Genomic DNA, 19,932 nt, shown 5'->3' on the forward strand with positions numbered 1-19,932 from the left:
GATTGATTATTTTTTTTTGAAATGTCAAAGATGTTTATTTGTAAATTTTGAGGTGTTTGTTTATTATTCTCACTATAACAGATGAAAATAAACAAGTGAGACGGGAAAATTTTCATTTTTCCTTTAGTTGCATAATAAATCTGCACACTAATAGTTGCCTAATAATTGTGCGCACATATGTATTCCCCTGATGATGTTCAGACTCACATTTCCGTTGTGAAACATTCAGGTTTCAGGTTTATTAACATTTTGGATTGACTGATAGCACTGTGTTTGTTCCATATTAAAATTAATCCTCAAAAATACAACTTGCCTAATAATTCTGCACTCCCTGTAGTCAAGCCCTTCATTATGGCTCCAAAACGATCTGCTACTGCTTCAGGGGCCGTGCCCAAGCGTCAACGAAAGATGTTAACGATTGCCAAAAAGGTAAACGTTTTGCATTTGTTGAAGGCTACGATTCTTTTATTTAAAAAGTAGGAAAGGAATATAAGATCTACGGCCGCAGCGTCCTTTTAACCAGGGTGCAAAACAAGTTGTAAGTGAATGTAATAAGGCAGTATTCTGGATGGAATCTGCTTTAGGGATTTGGATTGAAGGCTGCCAGAAGAACAACAACGGCAGTGCTTCACAATCGCCTGAAGAGGCTCCTTTGGAAGAGCTGTAACGCTCTCCTTTGTTGTGCAGTAAAATTAAACTCATTGTTATCGGACAAGCCATCGTGTCATTGTTGGTGAGTAACCATAATTAATTTTCTACTTACAGTACTTAGTACATGTACAGTGGTGTGAAAAACTATTTGCCCCTTCCTGATTTCTTATTCTTTGCATGTTTGTCACACAAAATGTTTCTGATCATCAAACACATTTAACCATTAGTCAAATATAACACAAGTAAACACAAAATGCAGTTTTTAAATGATGGTTTTTATTATTTAGGAAGAAAAAAAAATCCAAACCTACATGGCCCTGTGTGAAAAAGTAATTGCCCCCTGAACCTAATAACTGGTTGGGCCACCCTTAGCAGCAATAACTGCAATCAAGCGTTTGCAATAACTTGCAATGAGTCTTTTACAGCGCACTGGAGGAATTTTGACCCAGTCAGCTTTGCAGAATTGTTGTAATTCAGCTTTATTTGAGGGTTTTCTATCATGAACCGCCTTTTTAAGGTCATGCCATAGCATCTCAATTGGATTCAGGTCAGGACTTTGACTAGGCCACCCAAAGTCTTCATTTTGTTTTTCTTCAGCCATTCAGAGGTGGATTTGCTGGTGTGTTTTGGGTCATTGTCCTGTTGCAGCACCCAAGATCGCTTCAGCTTGAGTTGACGAACAGATGGCGGACATTCTCCTTCAGGATTTTTTGGTAGACAGTAGAATTCATGGTTCAATCTATCACAGCAAGCCTTCCAGGTCCTGAAGCAGCAAAACAACCCCAGACCATTACACTACCACCACCATATTTTACTGTTGGTATGATGTTCTTTTTCTGAAATGCTGTGTTCCTTTTACGCCAGATGTAACGGGACATTTGCCTTCCAAAAAGTTCAACTTTTGTCTCATCAGTCCACAAGGTATTTTCCCAAAAGTCTTGGCAATCATTGAGATGTTTCTTAGCAAAATTGAGACGAGCCCTAATGTTCTTTTTGCTTAACAGTGGTTTGCCTTGAAATCTGCCATGCAGGCCGTTTTTGCCCAGTCTCTTTTTATGGTGGAGTCGTGAACACTGACCTTAATTGAGGCAAGTGAGGCGTGCAGTTCTTTAAACGTTGTCCTGGGGTCTTTTGTGACCTCTCGGATGAGTCGTCTCTGCACTCTTGGGGTAATTTTGGTCGGCTGGCCACTCCTGGGAAGGTTCACCACTGTTCCTGTTTTTGCCATTTGTGGATAATGGCTCTCACTGTGGTTCGCTGGAGTCCCAAAGCTTTAGAAATGGCTTTATAACCTTTACCAGACTGATAGATCTCAATTACTTCTGTTCTCATGTGTTCCTGAATTTCTTTGGATCTTGGCATGATGTCTAGCTTTTGGTCTACTTCTCTGTGTCAGGCAGCTCCTATTTAAGTGATTTATTGATTGAAACAGGTGTGGCAGTAATCAGGCCTGGGGGTGGCTACGGAAATTGAACTCAGGTGTGATACACCACAGTTAAGTTATTTTTTAACAAGGGGGCAATTACTTTTTCACACAGGGCCATGTAGGTTTTGATTTATTTTCTCCCTAAATAATAAAAATCATCATTTAAAAACTGCATTTTGTGTTTACTTGTGTTATATTTGACTAATGGTTAAATGTGTTTGATGATCAGAAACATTTTGTGTGACAAACATGCAAAAGAATTAGAAATCAGGAAGGGGGCAAATAGTTTTTCACACCACTGTATGTACGTTTAGTGTCACTGTACAAACATTTACTGTATACTATTTTTCTTGCATTGTACATATTTATTGCTGGTGGCTTGTCTATCATAATGGCTGTAAAATATGTGATATCGGAGACACTCGATAGCTTTAAAATAATATTTAGGTTTTACTGTATATAAACAGTGTGTTACATAATTTCAATGAATCTTACCTAATATCTAAGAGAATACAAAGGGATTATGTTGTATAACTCTGTGGGAAATATTTATAAACAGTGTGGGAGAGTTTATAAGGGCTTAAAATATATAAAAATAACCATACAAACATACGGTTTCTACTTCGCGGATTTTCACCTATCGCGGGGGGATCTGGAACGCAACCCCCGAAATCGAGGAGGGATTACTGTATATCAGCGCTTCCCGATTCATTTTACCCTCGCATCCCCTTGGTTTGAGACGTATGAAAAAATATGCGGTTAATGCAGAAAGACAGATCACCAATCGAAGCTTTATGAATAATGCATACTTTATTCACCATCAATGATTGTTTTGGTAAAGCCATACTCAGTGTAATCATTAGATGAACGGTAAAAAAGTAAGAGAGAGGCATTCCACGCAGAAAGAAAAACCTACCCTTGACAACAATTTGCTTAGTTTCCAAATTTAAGTCCGGATCAAAAATCAACTCCAGTTTTGTAATCTACAATTTCACTTTAATGGACACGTGATGTAGGTTTATTTAGAGATTCTTGCCATATGTTTAGGTGGACAAAACATGACTGGCTCTGATTTACCTTCATTCACTTGGAGAAAATAATGGTAATCTGTGTAGATGATAAAATGCTAGTGCGAGTGGATGTGCGAGTGTGTGTTCAATCCCTCCAAGCAATCTGATTGGTTAGTCTGGTTTTGGTCTGATCTGTTATTCTCCCTGTGGCTGCTCAGTCAAACAAAATAGAGACAGGAAGCACCAGGCAAAGGTGGTTGACACACACAAGGATACAGAGGAAAATCATAAGAAGAAAGCCATGAGTTGCTTTTCAACATGGTAAGAATTGACAAGAATACGAATGATGTTTTTATAGCGGGTAATGGGGGCTGGTCTACCATTGGTAATAGTCAAAAAGTAGACAAAAGACGTGTAATACCCTTCAAAATGAGAATGTCCGAGTTGTAGAATTTACAGGAATGTAATTAAAAGAGAGAAAGTGCCAGACAAGAGAGGTTCAAACACATAAGAATACCAAAGAAAGGCACATGGTAAATGCTGAAGGTATACAAATTTAAAAATATTTGATATCAAACGTTATTTATTCTATTATCCATCTTCGACATCTTACTTAGCTAGTGAACATATAAAGTGAGTATTAGTTTGTATTAATCAAATTGACATTTTCTGTTTTACTGTGTATATAATCTACTTTATGTGTAGATGTATGTAAATGATATCTGGTTTAATTATTTCCTTTTTAGCATTATAGCTCAAAACTTAAAAAACTCCAAGCCGGTACTTAAGAAGATAAAGAAAAAAAAAAAAAACTGAAAACGAACAAAGTTACAAACCTAAAGATTGGCCATGGACACCTCTTTGGTTAATTTCAATTACATCAGAAGAATCTTCTGCTTACATTAAATGAAAGGCCCTCTTTCTTAATCTTACTGGTATCCTATACTGTTGGTGACCTCCCATCACTCCTGGGACTGTTGACATGACGGGCACTAACAAGTGTCTGAACAAGCTCGTTGTATTGGTCTACACTAGTGAAGTCTTGAACGCCATCTAGTCGGACTCTACACCCTTGTCACCTACCATGATACAGGAGACAGTACTCTGTAGTTGAACAAATTATCAACAGAAGCTTTCACTACTCGTTTGGGTCATTTATCTGAATCAGCCCAGCACCAGGTAGTGGTTAGTTGACAGCTCATTACCTCACTTTACTAACATGTCCAGAACAGACAACACAACTACTGTCAATACCTTACCTTTTGTCCAAGGTAATTTGTCATACCCTAGAACAGGACATGAGAAGCATCCTATATCCATTCCCAGTCAGGAGTCGGAGTTGACTTTTGTGGATGAATGACGTTGTGATTTTAACGGCACTCATACATGATTCTGTAGTACCTTGGAAATCATGATTACATTTGTAGTTTTCAGATATGAACGCCAAGGAGTCACCACAAAGATAATAATACTATTATCAAACAACAGTATTCAAAGTGATATGATTATTTTCAAATAAAAGATTTTTGCCACTCTCATGTAGTACTTTAAAGTCATGCATTGAACCTTGCCACTATGCAATAACATAAACACTTTAAGGATAACACACTTTATATCCCTGACGAGCTGTATGTTGATAATGTGATATTGGGAAAACCAGTGATGTGCATGTATGTGGCCTGCTTTAACACTACCTCAAGGTATAGTAGTGGGGAAATGTGTAAATCTGCATATTACCTCACATGTTGCAAAGGCATTTAACATTTGGTGCAAAATTCAAGAAATAGCTGATTGTAACATACTAAAATCATCATTACAGCAAAACTGTATTTTCCCCATGGCTGAAAAATGCAATGTTACAAACACTTTCATTTCAGCTCACAGCACCTGGCTTCTGTGCATACATGAACAATCATGTGAAGTACAAGATTTGTTATTAATCTCACTACATCTCGGTCAAATGGATATCTTTTTAGGAGTCCATTTATTATCCAGCATTTCCAAAGCATTTTGCCTTTCCTGTAATGGGTGTGTTGACCTCTGACTGACAAATGGCACCATGAGTTTGATCTGACAAGTCTGTGAGCCATGATCTGAGCTTAATGTTTTACAGCACTGCCCTAAAGCTTCTTCGCCCCTCCGACTAACCTTACAATCTGATCTTGGAACATACACTGTTTGGAAGCGACTGTAAAAGGGCAGCTGTACTTGACGATTTGTGGTCCTTGTAGAAGAGGCAAAGTTCATCTCAAAATGGCAGGTTCAGCCTCCCCACTTAAACACGCGCTTTCACACTCATGTGTTCCCATACTTGCCAGAAGCATTCTACTTGAACACAACAACAACACTTGAAAATCAAACCTCAGAGAACAAGCTCAATAAAACTGAGCCCAAAACAATGAAAAAATAACCCATCTGTAAAACAAAGTGGACATTGCCCATTTTGCTAAGCTTTTAGTGGCACACAAAAACAGAAGGCGTAACAGGGAAGTCAACTGCATTACAGATTGAACACTAAAGTGAATGGCTAAATTGCAGCTCTATCAACACTTTGGTCAGCTCCAAACTTAAATTTATAAAAAAAAAAGGGTGTAAACCAGAGTTGAAATGACACCTCTGTAGGTACTCACTTAAAAGAAAAGTTGCTGTAGATGCCACTTGGGCTGGAAGAAGGAGAGAGGGGATGGTTCCTTGCCCGGTTAGGAGGATCCTAACAGGCAGACAGGCATCCTGGCTGGGGTGGAGAAAGGGATCAGACGGGAGAAGGACGAGAGAAGGATCAAAAGGGATAGATGGACAGCCCACTGAAAAGAGAAGAGGTCGCAGGGGGTTTCTTACTCCCCCAGCACACTAATTCTTTTATAACTGGCGTAGTTGGCAGGATTTTCTGGCCTTCTGAGTGGCAGAAAACCTGTTTTTATAAAATTAGTTGTGAAGGAAACCAGGGCACCAATGGCACAGATTCTCTCTCTCCACAATTCACCTCTCACCACCCCACTACCCTCCTCCAGTTGAATGCTGCTCTCTGTCCACCCTGCTCCGACTCTTTTGGAAAAGGGAGTGTGGTCCCTTTTATTATGGACCTGGGAGTACTTCCGATGCCAGGGGGACTGCCCGATGGAAGCACTTGTGAGTCATATGAAAATCCATTATAACAGGGAGCTTGTCATCCCTGCAGTGCAATCTTTCAGCACCCAGTAACCCCAGCAGGGCTGCTCTGCTGGACTACAATTTCTGGCATGCCCTGCTGGCTTCCCACTGGGCACTGATATCCAGGGCTGTTGCCATCTAACGTGCTGGGGGAGTAAAAAAAAAAAAAACCATCAACATCTTCTCTTTTCAGTGGGCTGTCTGCCCATCCCTTTTGGTCCTTCCTTCCAGGTCTGATCCCTTTCTCCTCTCAGGCCAGGATGCCTATCTGATTGTTAGGAGCCTCCAGTCCAGGTAAGGAACCATCCACTCTTCTGACCAGGATGTTCATTCAGCCCAAGTGGCAAATACAGTGCCCAGGAGGACATTCATTTTAAGCTTTGTAATGGCAAACTGAACTCTAGCTGGATGTGATGGGCAAAATAACACATCAATAAGCAAGTACAGGTGCTATAACTGGAAGTGACCTTGATCAAATCACCAGAGGGTACATCTCCCTTAAAACTAGGTGCACTCATCACTTCTGATTTTTAGGGGGCAGAAGGCTAACATCCTAAGAAGCTACCCACTCTGTGGAGAAAAAAAAAAGCTTACAGACTTTGTTTTACCTGCAAGCTATTCTCCATTGAGCCTTGGAGCTACATGTCCTAAACAAGCTCTAAGACCCCTTTAACGACTGAGTCTCTTTGTAATTTTACGACAGGATTTGGGAGATGTGTCTTAAACCAGTTTGGCGATTATTTCTCTGCTAAAGTCTTTCAACCCCCCACAAGGAAGCCAGGATGTTTAACATATGGTTTGGAGGCAGGTGTTAAGATGTTCTATTTCCCCCATTGGTCTGAGGTATGGCTGTTTGGAATTGGCTTGTCTCAGAGGCCTGCAAGTACCATGATGTCCTATTGGCTGTAGGGGTTGGACAGAAAACCCATAAATTTGCTTGCTTGCTTTATCTCTCTCTCTCTCTCTCTCTCTCTAACATCTGAAGAAGACCATCACACCATGAACTGACAAGAACAGCACAATGAAGAGCTCAGCAGACATATTGCACAGGCTTGTGGCCCGTTCTGAAGAAAGCTGAACACCAATGATGCTTTAACGAGAGACATTTTATGTAACTACAAGTCTGTTTACCACCTGAACTACACATCACCATTTAATCAGGTTGTACGGTTGACAATATTTAAATGTACTTTGCATTTTGTTATTATTTATGAATATTACCAATAATACTAACACTAATACTACTAATAATAATAGTATTATTTTATGTGTAACTTAACTCCTGCTTGTCTTTTTACTACATCTAATTGCCTGAGGCTGCGGTAGGTTGGCACCCTGCCCAGGATTGGTTCCTGCCTTGTGCCCTGTGTTGGCTGGGATTGGCTCCAGCAGACCCCCGTGACCCTGTATTCGGATTCAGCGGGTTAGAAAATGGATGGATGAGGATAATTGCCTGAGGTTACAGATATATAAGGGAAGGTGGGGATAAGTTGTATACAATAATACCTTATAAACAGTGGAAAGTCTGTGAGATTAGGCATTCTATGGCTACATATTAATAATACAATAGGGGAAAGCAGAGCAATATATTTTACTCTACCAAGATAAAACAGACCCTTTCTTCCAGGCTAAGCTCAGTGCCAGTGACTGAGCCCAATCCCAGAAGTGGCATTTGTTCAAGAAGGTAACTTTAGAGCCCACCAAAAAGAGTAACTCTTTTCCAATTGAGGTTGCAGAGAACACAGAAAAAAGCCTAACAGCAAGGTGAGAAAGGCAACACCACACATACAAAAGACCACAGAGCAATCATAAAGAGTGCACTCCAACGCAAGAGGAGTTCTCTAGTTGAACCCGGAGCAACAACATGCAACTCCATCCATCATCGGACATCATCCTTAAAGCTTTGTATCATAAAATGGTGATTTTGTGTTGAACTGTAAACAACCGTTATTCACTTTGTCTCAATTGTCTTGTGCTCCGTCTTCTGCATTGATAGATAAGTGGTTATCTTATTTGTATAATCCTTTCATACGTCGATAAACTGTAAATTGGATTATTGTTCTTATGTTACATAAAAAGGGTGGGCTTCAGGTACCTGGAAACTGCCCTTACAGAGAAAAGAAAGAAAATTAAAGCGGGAGCAATCTAATAAATGACTGAACTTGCAAAAGACAAAACTGATAATAAATTAGATAATTGGATCATCTTTCAGGCTCGGACAAGGTATGCAAAAACCCACCAGGACAGGATGGGGCACCAAAGCTAACCACAGTTTCTCTTTTCTCTTCCCTAGCAAAAAGAAACCAGACATGGAGGGCAATTCAGCCATTCGCGCACGCAAGTAAGCTACACCCCTTAAGATCAGGATGGTATTAATCTGAGCGTTAATGGAGGGTGGAGTCTCAGTTAATGGAACTTTGGTCCGCATGCATGAGCTTCCTAATGCAGACCCGCTTCAAGGGAGCCGACTGTTTTGAAAACCCAATGAGGTTGAAAGGACAGATATTCTGCTTTTTTTCAGTTGCACCACCGCTCGCTAATTTTTCCAAATTCCAATTCACTAAATGGGGTGGCCTGGTTGGCACCCCAAATTTTCTTTGGTTCCCCTGGTTCTTCTGTACCGCTTCCACAACAAAAAAAAAACAGATCAAAGCAAATGTCCCTTACTCTGGTAATAAAGACATGGCTAGTTGGTAATGGAGAAGAGAAAACCAAAGACTCCTTTTGAGACTCTGCAGCTGGTATTAACAGACATCACATCAGTTCTGAAGACCCCCCTAACCTAGCACTGTGACATTCTAGAATATCACAGATACAAGCTGGACAGTCTAAGAAGAGCCCTGAACTCTTTCATAATTCAAGCCCAGGCATCCAAAACATCTGGTGTTACTTTTCACCATAAAACATAAAAACTTGTTTAATTTTTAATTTTCACGTAAAAAGCACAAGATCCCTTTTCAGGTCTACAACCCTCAATTTGAAACTAACACATACAGTTTATTTATTTCACACTTACTTTCGCCAGACTGATTTGAAGGTGATGGCCAATCTTCTACAAATTCTTCAGTTCTCTTTGTCTTGGACATTGATGATTCAGACCTCATTTTGAGGCCACCACGTCTTATAATTTTATGTTTGTGCATCTCATTGCTGACCGACATCTCCTCAGCCTCTTCTTTAATGTCTTCTGACTGCGGTTTATGGTCACCATGCTTAATGCATGAACTTTCCTGTTTATGGTGGGCAGACTCCCATTCACAGTCCTCCTCCTTAATAGTTACAGTCACTATCTCCATGGTCTTTATGTCAGCCTCACATGTCTCCTCTTTGACATCCATCTTGGTATTACCATAAATGGCAGCCAAGTCTTCCTTGCTGAAGAAAGAACAGAATTTATTGTCATTAATATTCATAACTGCACCAATTAAATCTAAAAAAAAAATCTATTTATTCTTATAGTAGTCTCTTTTTAGGTTTACATCAAGTCAGACAGTACAGTAAATTGACAGTAACTCAATATTCTTCAAATAAAGTTAAATAAAGGTCTAACAGGCTTGAACAGGACCATCTTGCACAGTTTGGACCACTAGTATTCATTACTTGATTTACATATATTGTGTTTAAAAGTAAAAGTTGTTGAATGGCAGGCCACTACATTTTGCATCACATATTAGTTTAACTTAAGATTGAACTTTTGACAATCTAATGGCATGTAGTAGCATTGGATACATTAAGACACATTTACAGTGTGAAAATCAGGCAGACCTTGTTTTAGATGGCATTGTTGATGACGAAAACAGTGACAGGGTGCTTCACTGAGCACAAAATACAATACTGGATGCGACAGAACTAGTCAAAATGGCAAAAATCGAAGAAGCAAATGTAAATAAAAATGCAATGAAGACAGATGGTTTTGGAATTCTGCCCGATATATTTAAACAGAGAAAATGAGGTTAAAATATCAAACAGTTAGAGGGTATTTTGGATAATTTAATGATTTGCTGTCAGTTAAGCCAGCAGGATACCTTTGGGGTTTGAGGATTTGCTGGCACTATGTTGCATTGTTCCTGTAACTGAGCCAGAGATAATTAGACACAAGCAATGGGATATGCATTGTAGTAAATCGACACCTCTTTGCATTTTATTGAAATGTTCTAAACAAATGATTTGCATCCCAAGTCACTGAAAAGACCAACTCCGACATGTTTTTCAGTTAAATGTATGTATATGTATGTATGTATGTATATGTACATATATGTATATATATATATATATATATATATATATATATATTTTATTTCCAAAACTTCATCTATCCTAAATCAGGCAAGCCAAATTTAAAATATTTTGCTTAGTTGAATTATTGAACATGTGTAATAAAATACCCAGTAAACCAGAGTCATCATGTACTTTAATTAAGACAATGTTCTCCAACCTGTTTAATCCTTTACAAATACAAACTACTTGTGCACACAGTGATACCAGCAATTTACACTTCACTATTTGAAAGCTCATGGATGGCAATAAACAAAAGAGTAATTAGACATCAGCATAGTGTTTGCAAATGAAACAGTTTGGAAAATGGTACTTAATGATGGAGGAGAGCAGCCAAAAGGTACAAGTCTTACTGAATATTTGTAGACTTTGCCTTAAAATTCCTAATACACAAATACAGCTCAGCTTTTAACAACTCAAAACATTTCATGTTAACGGATTTTAATATTGTGGAGTGATATATGTTAGATATGAATACAAAAACAAATTATTAATTTAACATTTCATGCAGTTAGGAACACTGCTTTAATGATGCCTTGTAGGAGTAGGTGATAATCTGGTACAACTGATATACCAGGTGAAATTCTTCTTATGGTATGGATTAAAGAAACAACTAATTTTCCAGCATGTGAAAAATCAGTTGAAAATGTTTACATAGAAAATGAGCCAGGAAATGTGTTTCGTGTCTTTAAGGTAATGTTTTTATATGCAGACCAGTACAGTATATGAATAAACTGGTTATAATAAGTGAGGCTTCCCTATTATAAATATTACCCAGAGTGCTGTGAGTTTCTGGATTAAGTAGGTTTTGCAATGTGTGCGTGTAAATTCAGGAATTGGAAAACACAGACGGAGAACTGGAAAAAGTTGCATCTTGTACTATGCTTGCTTGGTAGCAACATGGCCGACTGAGTGAGAGAGAAAGAAGCTGCACTATCATCAGTTCAACTCAAAGAGAGGGGAGTACTCACTATTGAATCCATTTGAATTTTAACAAGCTTTACAGCAGTTAAGATCTACCTATGTACTGTGGCAAAGACACTATATAGGCATCGACCCGACACAGACTGACAACTGAGGCACAGGTAAAAAATAAACAAAAAGACTTTATTTTTGTCTTCAGCAGTGGGGCACATCTTCCCCATGTCCCACAGGCCCTACACAGTCCCAAAAACACCAAAAGAAAAGCACCTAAAAACACACTCCTCTTCTTCCTCCTCCTGATCCACCACCACCACTCCCACTCCCACTCCGCTATGTCCTCCTCCCAACTCTGGCACCCGGAGTACTGGCTGCAGGATCCTTTTATAGCCCATTCCAGAAGTGCTCCAGGTGACAATTGGCCTAATTAGGCTGCACTTCCAGGTGTAGCTGCATTCCAGCCCACACGGTCTCGTTAAGCCGTGTAGCTCCTCCGGGTGGTGGCCACAGAGCCAAACAGGTCTGAGCCCTGAAGTCCCATGCCTGTGGCCCCAATGTAACCCAGGAGGGCTGCCACCACACGTTCTGGGGGATGTAGTATGCATTCCATGGCTGCACCCCTGGTCTCTGTATCAAAGGGGTGTCCCGGCCGGGCATTTGCATACACATCATTTGTCATGTCTCTAACAGTCTGTGTGCGTATTCCTTTTATGAAATTTGCCACCTTACTAAGTCGGTTAACTCTGCTGACTTGGTGCTTCAAGTTCACAGCCAACTTTGTTCCCCTGCACAAGCTCCATAATGTCCACCGCATTCCACCACAATACACAATCAGTCAGTAATATACTTATCATTTGCAGTGGTGGTTTGTAATGCAGAGAGGCGCCACCCCTCCTCCAAATATATCTTAAATCTGTACTTAAATTAATTAGGCAATGCAAAATAACCATGAAATAAACGGTTTAATTACACAACGTGCCTGGTGTCACCTCATGGCAACATCCAATAAAAATTGTTTCTGACTTGTATTTTTTTTATTTCTGTGTGAATAACTATATTTCCTGAGTGAAGTCTTCCAGCAAAATGAGAGTCTATTCAAGTCCTTGATCTTTTAGCAAGCAGGTGACCCGAGGCTGTCCTTTGATTGTTTTCTGATTTTTCCAGGGATGCAGCTCTGTGCACCCCAGACACTCGCACACTTATTGGTAATAAATTAGTATTGTTTAAGTTTTTTTTTTAAAAAAACGTAAATGTGATTGGACGATTATTTCATGCTCACATCCATGGTGCACAGTTCACACCTGCCATTAATGTAACTACAGATGACTGAGTGTGACTTTACAGAGATTGTAACTTAAAGTGGAACTTCAGAATTCAAATAAAATTCAGTTATTTTTTTTAATGAAACACCCCTTCATAAATCATTCACTTGAAAGAAAAAAAAAAAAAGAACATAAAAGAGCTTGATTCAGACCAACCTGATTTAATTCAGCAGCAGGCAAGGGATCGAGAACAACCTTACACACAGACTTTTTCCAGCTATTGGTATGACAAATGGAGTTGGCCAATTGGATGTGGTTTAAATAATGCCTTTTTTGCTTTGCCTGTTTGTTGTTTCAAAGTGTCAGTACTGAAGCTTTGTGGATAATGATTGGGGGTATGAGACCTAAATCATCTTTCTGAAAAATGCAAGCAACATTAAAGTAGCCGCAGTCAGCAGTATTTTTCAACCAATGTGCCATGGCACAGTGTTGCTTCAGGAGAGTTACACAGGTAGGCCCTGGAAATAATATTATAGCACACTTGGGTTTGAACCTGAGAGGGACTACACTCTACAGGTGGACGTGACCTATCTGAGGAGGACAGGACTACCCGGAGAAGCTTTGCATAAAAGCACCTCTGCGATCTCTATGATGCAGATGCGTCTCCTAGAGTCTAACTACCTGGGCGAGTGGTCGACCGTGAGTCACTCAGGTGCCGTGGATATAGAGTATACAAATTGCCTCTGAGGCAGAGAGGGATGGACAAAGGTTCGAAGCAGCTGGGAGATTCCAGCAAAGTGCTCTCTAAGTGCTGTGTCTGCAAAAGCTAATCTCAGAGTTCCTTTTTTACTGGCTTCTCCGGTAGTCCCACCTATTCAGAGAGCTGAGCACATGTATGAGATATATACTCTATATGTTTCATCCATCCATCCATCCTTCCTCTTCTGCTTATCCGGGGTCAGGTTGCGGGGGCAGCAGCTTAAGCAGAGAGGCCCAGACTTCCCTCTCCCCGGCCACTTCTTCCAGCTCTTCCGGGAGAATCCCAAGGCGTTCCCAGTCCAACCGGGAGACATAGTCCCTCCAGCGTGTCCTGGGTCTTCCCCTGGGCCTCATCCCGGTTGGACGTGCCCGGAAGACCTCACCAGGGAGGCGTCCAGGAGGCATCCTGATCAGATGCCAGAGCCACCTCATCTGACTCCTCTCGATGCAGAGGAGTAGCGGCTCTACTCTGAGCCCCTCCCAGATGACTGAGCTTCTCACCCTATCTTTAAGGGAAAGCCCAGACACCCTGCGGAGGAAACTCATTTCAGCCGCTTGTATTCGTGATCTCGTTCTTTCAGTCAATACCCATAGCTCATGACCATAGGTGAGGGTAGGAGCGTAGATCGACTGGTAAATTGAGTCTTACTCTATATGTTTGTGGTTAGTAATACAGTGGTGTGCATTAGGATGTTTTTGGTTACAAAAAGTGTGCCTCTACAGAAAAAAAAAGACAATAACATCTGGTTAAATTGTTTTGGCAGGCTTAGTGAAATGACTCAATTTAATCAAAAAGTAACTGAGAAATTTTCACGCCTGAAGGACGGCAAAATTTATATTCAAGGAAATCACAGTATTCTGACCATAAAGGCAGAATAATATTTAGGTTGGTCTTGTCCTGTGGGTGCAGTACAAGACAGGTTGTCAGATGAATTATGTTTAAGATGTGGGGATCTATGGATCTTACAATGTCAATTTGTGCCCAGGTGAGGTAAGCCTGGCAAACTTACATAGGACTGGGCAGACTGGCAGCAAGTGTAAAATAAAATTATGGTAGGAATGACTCTGTGGGTGTGGGAAATGATCAACTGGGATGGAAGACTTGAGACAAATCAGAGGACTTGTAATTGTATGATGATAATAATAATAATACTACATTTTATTTATTTGTAGGCACCTTTCTAAACACTCAAGGATAAACAACACATAAAACACACATTATAAACAAAACTAAAATACAAAATGTACAATCAGACACAGCAATTGTAGTCAAAGAGAAAACGCAGTCTTAAACAAATAAGTTTTAAGTTTAGATTTGAAAAGTGAGAATGATTCAATATATCTAAGTTCAGATGGTAATGAGTTCCAGAGCTGGGGAGCAGAGCAACTGAATGGCTCCCCATAGTGGTAAGACGGGTGAAGGGGACAGTCAAGTGGATGGAGGAAGAGGATGTAAGGGTGCGGATGGAAATGGCAACATGGAGGAGGTCGGACAGATATGGAGGGGCAAGGTTGAGGAAAGCCTTAAAAGTCAACAGAAGAATTTTGAATTGAATTCAGAATTTAACTGGAAGCCAGTGAAGCTGCTACAAGACGAGAGTGATATGGTGAATAGAGGGGGTTCTAGTAATGATGCGGGCAACTAAATTCTGGACCAGTTGAAGATTATAGAGAGATTTGCGAGAAAAACCAAAGAAAAGGGAATTGCAATAACCCAGACAAGAAGTGACAAGGCTATGAACAACAATAGCAGTAGTATGGGGAGTGAGGGAGGGGGGAATGTGATTAATGTTACACAGGTGGAAATATGCAGACCAGGAGATATTACTGATGTGGGACTGAAAAGATAAAGTACTATCAAGGATGACACCCAGACTCTTAACCTGTGGGGAACGGGAGACAGAGGAATTATCAATCTAATATATAAAGCAGAGTTGATGTATGTGTGTATGTTTGTTTGTCCTTTATACAAATCTGCACTGGGCGTCCGAGTGCCACCAAACTGGGCATGGGGCTCCTTTATGACCAGGAGGAGGTCAGGGGATATGTTTGGTTGGTAAAAATGTTCATGGTGAAGCGCAGCGCACCTTTTCATCAACACAACATTCGGCACACGTCCCAGGCAATCCCATCTGGCGTACAAACAATTATAGCTGCTACTTCAATAGCCTATGAGTCATCTCAAGAAAGGGAAGGCAGGCTGTCTGCCAACAGAAGAAGGGCTCCTGATGCAAGAGCCAATGAAACATCTGATGAAAGGGAAGGCAGGCTGTCTGCCAACACAATACGATTTCAGTGTTGGTCTTTCTGACTGACTGGTGCTATTGGTTTGTCCACCATACAAATATTTGTGACCAGGTGGAGGTCACGACGTATGTTTGGTTGGGAAAAAGTCGATATGTGTATGTATGTTTGTCCTTTATACAAATCTGCACTGGGCGTCCGATAGCAACCAAACTGGGAATGGGGCTCCTTTGTGACCAGGAGGAGGTCATGGGGCACGTTTGGTTCGGACAAATCTTCGCAGTGAAGCGCAGTGCAACGTTTCAGAGACACAACGTTCGGCACTGGTGCCAGTACTTATCATCGAGAAGATGGCCGCACGTTGCAACTGACGTTAACTTCGGAGCCATCCAGCGGCACGTTTGGTCCCTGTGATGTCACTCTTTACCAATGTTTCTTTAAAATGGCAATACTGGCACTCTTTAGCCAACAATATAAACTTTAAAAATTCTTAATTTTCTTCCACTGTAGAAATTGACTCTGTAGTGATCTGTATATTTATGTCACATAATGTACTGTAATATTGCCAGGAGTTTACAGTACATTATTTTGTTTTATCACTACAGCACTGCTAAGTCCAACGAGTGTCATTTATCAGTGAGCTACTTACTGTGACCTACAAATTGTATGTATTTAATAGTTTATCAGCACTGTAATTTATTGCTTAACACCTAAACTGCTTAAGTGACTACAACTTTTCATTTAACACTAGTCACTTTGGCCTACTGCGCTATTTCTACTCCACGCCTGCAAGTTGTTACCTATTGCGCAGTAATTTGTACTCGACAGTGTAGTACTTATTGACTTGTATTGTTGCACTACTGTACTGTTAATTATACTAGAAACTGTTAGTTGGTGTATGCATTCTGCTAGCTGGACACTCAAACAAGATTTACATTATACTTGTACAATGTATTCCGTTAAAGTGAAAATAAAGGATCATTGCTTGATCGGAGTGTTTAAAAATACAGTATCCGACGGACGACTTAATGCCCCTGACTTCCACACACTCAACCAAACTATGACAATTACAAAGAAATACTGAATAAAATCTTTCTAGTGAATGGCATTGCACACCCAGTGTCCTTTTAGCAAAGTTGTCGGGACAGAGAAATCAAATACTGTAGCTATTTCCGCGTGAACTCGCCTCCTTCTCGAGATCCCAATACACGGCACGCTGATTAACTAAATAAACGCGTAATGAAATCTGTTTGGTCGCTACGAAGTAGAAATGGGAATCGACATTATAAAGTGCACGAGGCGGAGGCAGAGGAAATGCAAACGCCACTTCACGCACTCAAGAGGGAAAGTCGGTCGTGCCTGTGATTGAAGCCGCTTAACAAAGTACAGCGAACGAAAAATCCTGCATCCACGAAGTGACCGACCCGATAACTTACCTTCTGCTTCTGGATGATTTAATAAAGCCGGCTTAATCAGCGTCAAGTACCTGGTGTGTCGCCTAATGGTCTTAAGTAAAAAAAAACGAGACTCACCCAGACATCGTCCCTCGTCGCTCTTGGTGACGTCACACAGCACGTCCTGTTTATTTCTGTAGCCCGGAGAAATTATGGGCGAATTTAGGGGCGGGATAAACTGGGTCCTGGTGCCCGCCGTTTTCGTTCACGCACATTGACTGGTTTTGATTTACGTGAACCTGAGCGTGGTCGCCAGTCATTTTCGTCTCTCTTCGCAATTAAACGGTAAATAACTGATTAAGAAAAGTCATTTCTAATGTCACGTATGTTCTTTAAAAGTGAAACCCGTGTGAAAATTTAATTTCACTTTAACAGTGAAAGTTCGTTCTTGCTTGAAAATTTGTAGTGATTCAAGTGTCGATATAACATAGGCGCTTACACAGATTTTACAGGAGCTTTGCACAAAGAGTACTGTTTTATCTGGTTGTTCCACGACATAATACATTCATTTAAAAAATACAAAAACAAATAGAATAAGCAGATAAACCCTTATAAGAATACGTTGATTGCTTTATTAAACACAGGAAATTCCTCCCGATAAGGTTTCACGGCACATACCCAACATTTCAAAAGTCCTTCCTAATCTTGCATTCAACATGTCCAAAAGAATCTAACTGCTGAGGTCTGAAAATAGACACAACTTATACGAGGTAGTAAGCAGGGACGGCGAACAGTGAACCACGAATACATTAGTTGAAGTTAAACTTGATAGACAAGGTAAGGCTGTTGACAATTGGGCATGTTAATTCCGATCGATGTGGTCAGGAACAACATTATTCACTGAAGTAGAATTTGATGAGCATTTATTCTACCCATAGATCCGCCCATTATTTCTCCGGGCTGCAGCAACGAGATATTGGCAGCAACACCGTTCTAGCGTAGTGCGTACCTAGACGCGACGTGCCGTATTACGTCATCAAGGGCGGTGAAAACTAAAGTCGGCGTGTGTCTCGACTCTCTCACTTCTGGGCAGTGTCTGTACACGATCTGCGTTTTGCAGACGGGAAGATTCTTGTTTTTGATTCAGCTGGCTTTTAAAAGTACTGCATCACCCAGAGGTAGACGGTAAGTGAGCTTAATGGGGGGGCGCCACTTTATGGAGGTGGGATTTTTTTTATTCGCTGTATCTCGCGGTACTCTTCGTTCATTGTTTTCTGTCAGCGGCTTGCTTCACTTCATGTTGCCAAGTCCCGTTTCTACTTCAAAGTGCCCAGGCACACCGCCATTCTTTCCCGTATATTCCTTTTGGCAGTGTTTTAGGGGAATTGTCGAATTCTTTATGTTTGTAGCGATAGCGATTTCACGTGAAAATAGCGCTTTTTAATTTTTTTAAAGATAGTAAAGCACCAACACGGCGGTTTGACCACTGTATTCTAAAATCCATTAAATGAAAAGAAAACGCAAACTGCCCTCTTATCATATCAGATTTATAAACGAAAATGGTTAAAAAAGATAGCCGATTTATGGTGGAAAAGAAAATGCTAGTCCTTAGCATCGTTCTGCATCCTCTTGCCTATTTAAACGGCAATGGAAATCACGCAAATACCTGGCAGGTTGTTTTACGATATCATTAATTCTTGTCAAATTCTAAACAGCTCATCGGGAAGACATTTCTTTTCAATTCAAGATAAGGCATCATATTCCTTTTTAGTTATGAAGATTGTATTTGGGTTCTTCCGATTAAAATGGGTATTTTTGCTAGCCATGTATAGTAATTTTAATTTTCTAATAATAATAATAATAAATAAGAAGAAATTGTATTTATATAGCGCCTTGAGCATGAGAGAGGCGTTTCACGGAGTCTCATAAAAAAACAGCAGGTGTATGTAACATTGGATACAGATGTTTCGTGAATAGAACATTAAAACAGATAGATACAGGATATACAAAGGTATTCAATAGAATAAAAGACAATAAACCAGAGTAAATTACTAGATTTGATACTAAAAGAAAGTTTAGCAAATGACGTAATTTGTGGTATAACACACAAATTATCCTGCGCATCTGGACATAGAGGAAGATAGAGAGAGGAGGCAGAATATCTGGTTAAGTTTAAAGTCTTCTTGAACAGATGAGTTTTACGTTATTTTTTAAAAGAATGAATGGAGTCAGATGATCTCATTAATTTAGGGAGGTCATTCCAAATTCTGGGTGTTATACAGCTGACGGCCATGTCACCATTAGATCGGCTGTATATTCCAGGAATATGTAACATAAACATTAATGTAACTACTATCAGTCTCTGCTCCTTTCATTGAGATATATACACACACACCCACCCACCCAAGAATTAACAAAAAAAAAAACATAAGCATAAACATTGAATGCCAATATTTAAACTGAGTTAAACTTAAATTGACTGAAGTTGAAAAGAATTAAGGGCGGCGCAGTGGTAGCACTGCTGCCTCGCAGTAAGGAGACTTGGGTTCTCTGCCTGGGTACTCCCTGCGTGGAGTTTGCATGTTCTCCCCGTATTTGCGTGGGTTTTTTTCCGGGTGCACCGGTTTCCTTCCACAATCCAAAGACATGTAGGTTAGGTGCATTGGCGATCCTAAATTGTCCCGTGTGTGTGCCCTGCGGTGGGCTGGTGCCCTGCCCGGGGATTTGCTCCTGCCTTGCACCCTGTGTTGGCTGGGATTGGCTCCAGCAGACCCCTGTGACCCTGTGTTAGTATATAGTGGGTTGGATAATGACTGACTGACTGAAAAGAATTAATATCT

At 40.4% G+C, this 19,932-nt stretch overlaps 2 protein-coding genes across 3 annotated transcripts in view; one reads left to right on the forward strand and one right to left on the reverse strand.

Moving 5' to 3' along the window:
• LOC120533291 (zinc finger protein 271-like) overlaps positions 1-18,048 on the reverse strand; it is a 32,877-nt gene extending 14,829 nt beyond the window's left edge. The window contains exons 1-2 of one of the 2 annotated variants that reach the window (XM_039760117.1): positions 17,231-18,048; positions 9,254-9,612 (exon numbers count right to left, since the gene is read on the reverse strand). In XM_039760117.1, the coding sequence (XP_039616051.1) occupies positions 9,254-9,612; positions 17,231-17,238 (367 nt within the window). In that variant the 5' untranslated portion in view covers positions 17,239-18,048. The other variant, XM_039760118.1, reaches the window with a different exon arrangement.
• Positions 18,049-18,178: 130 nt separating this feature from the next.
• LOC120534672 overlaps positions 18,179-19,932 on the forward strand; it is a 106,589-nt gene continuing 104,835 nt past the window's right edge. Inside the window, exon 1 of the mRNA XM_039762264.1 lies at positions 18,179-18,277. The gene's annotated coding sequence lies outside the window, so the exon portion shown is untranslated. The remainder of the gene's footprint in view (positions 18,278-19,932) is intronic.

The sequence above is a fragment of the Polypterus senegalus genome, chromosome 8 (assembly GCF_016835505.1).
Source record: "Polypterus senegalus isolate Bchr_013 chromosome 8, ASM1683550v1, whole genome shotgun sequence".
In the NCBI taxonomy this organism is placed as follows: Eukaryota; Metazoa; Chordata; class Cladistia; order Polypteriformes; family Polypteridae; genus Polypterus; species Polypterus senegalus.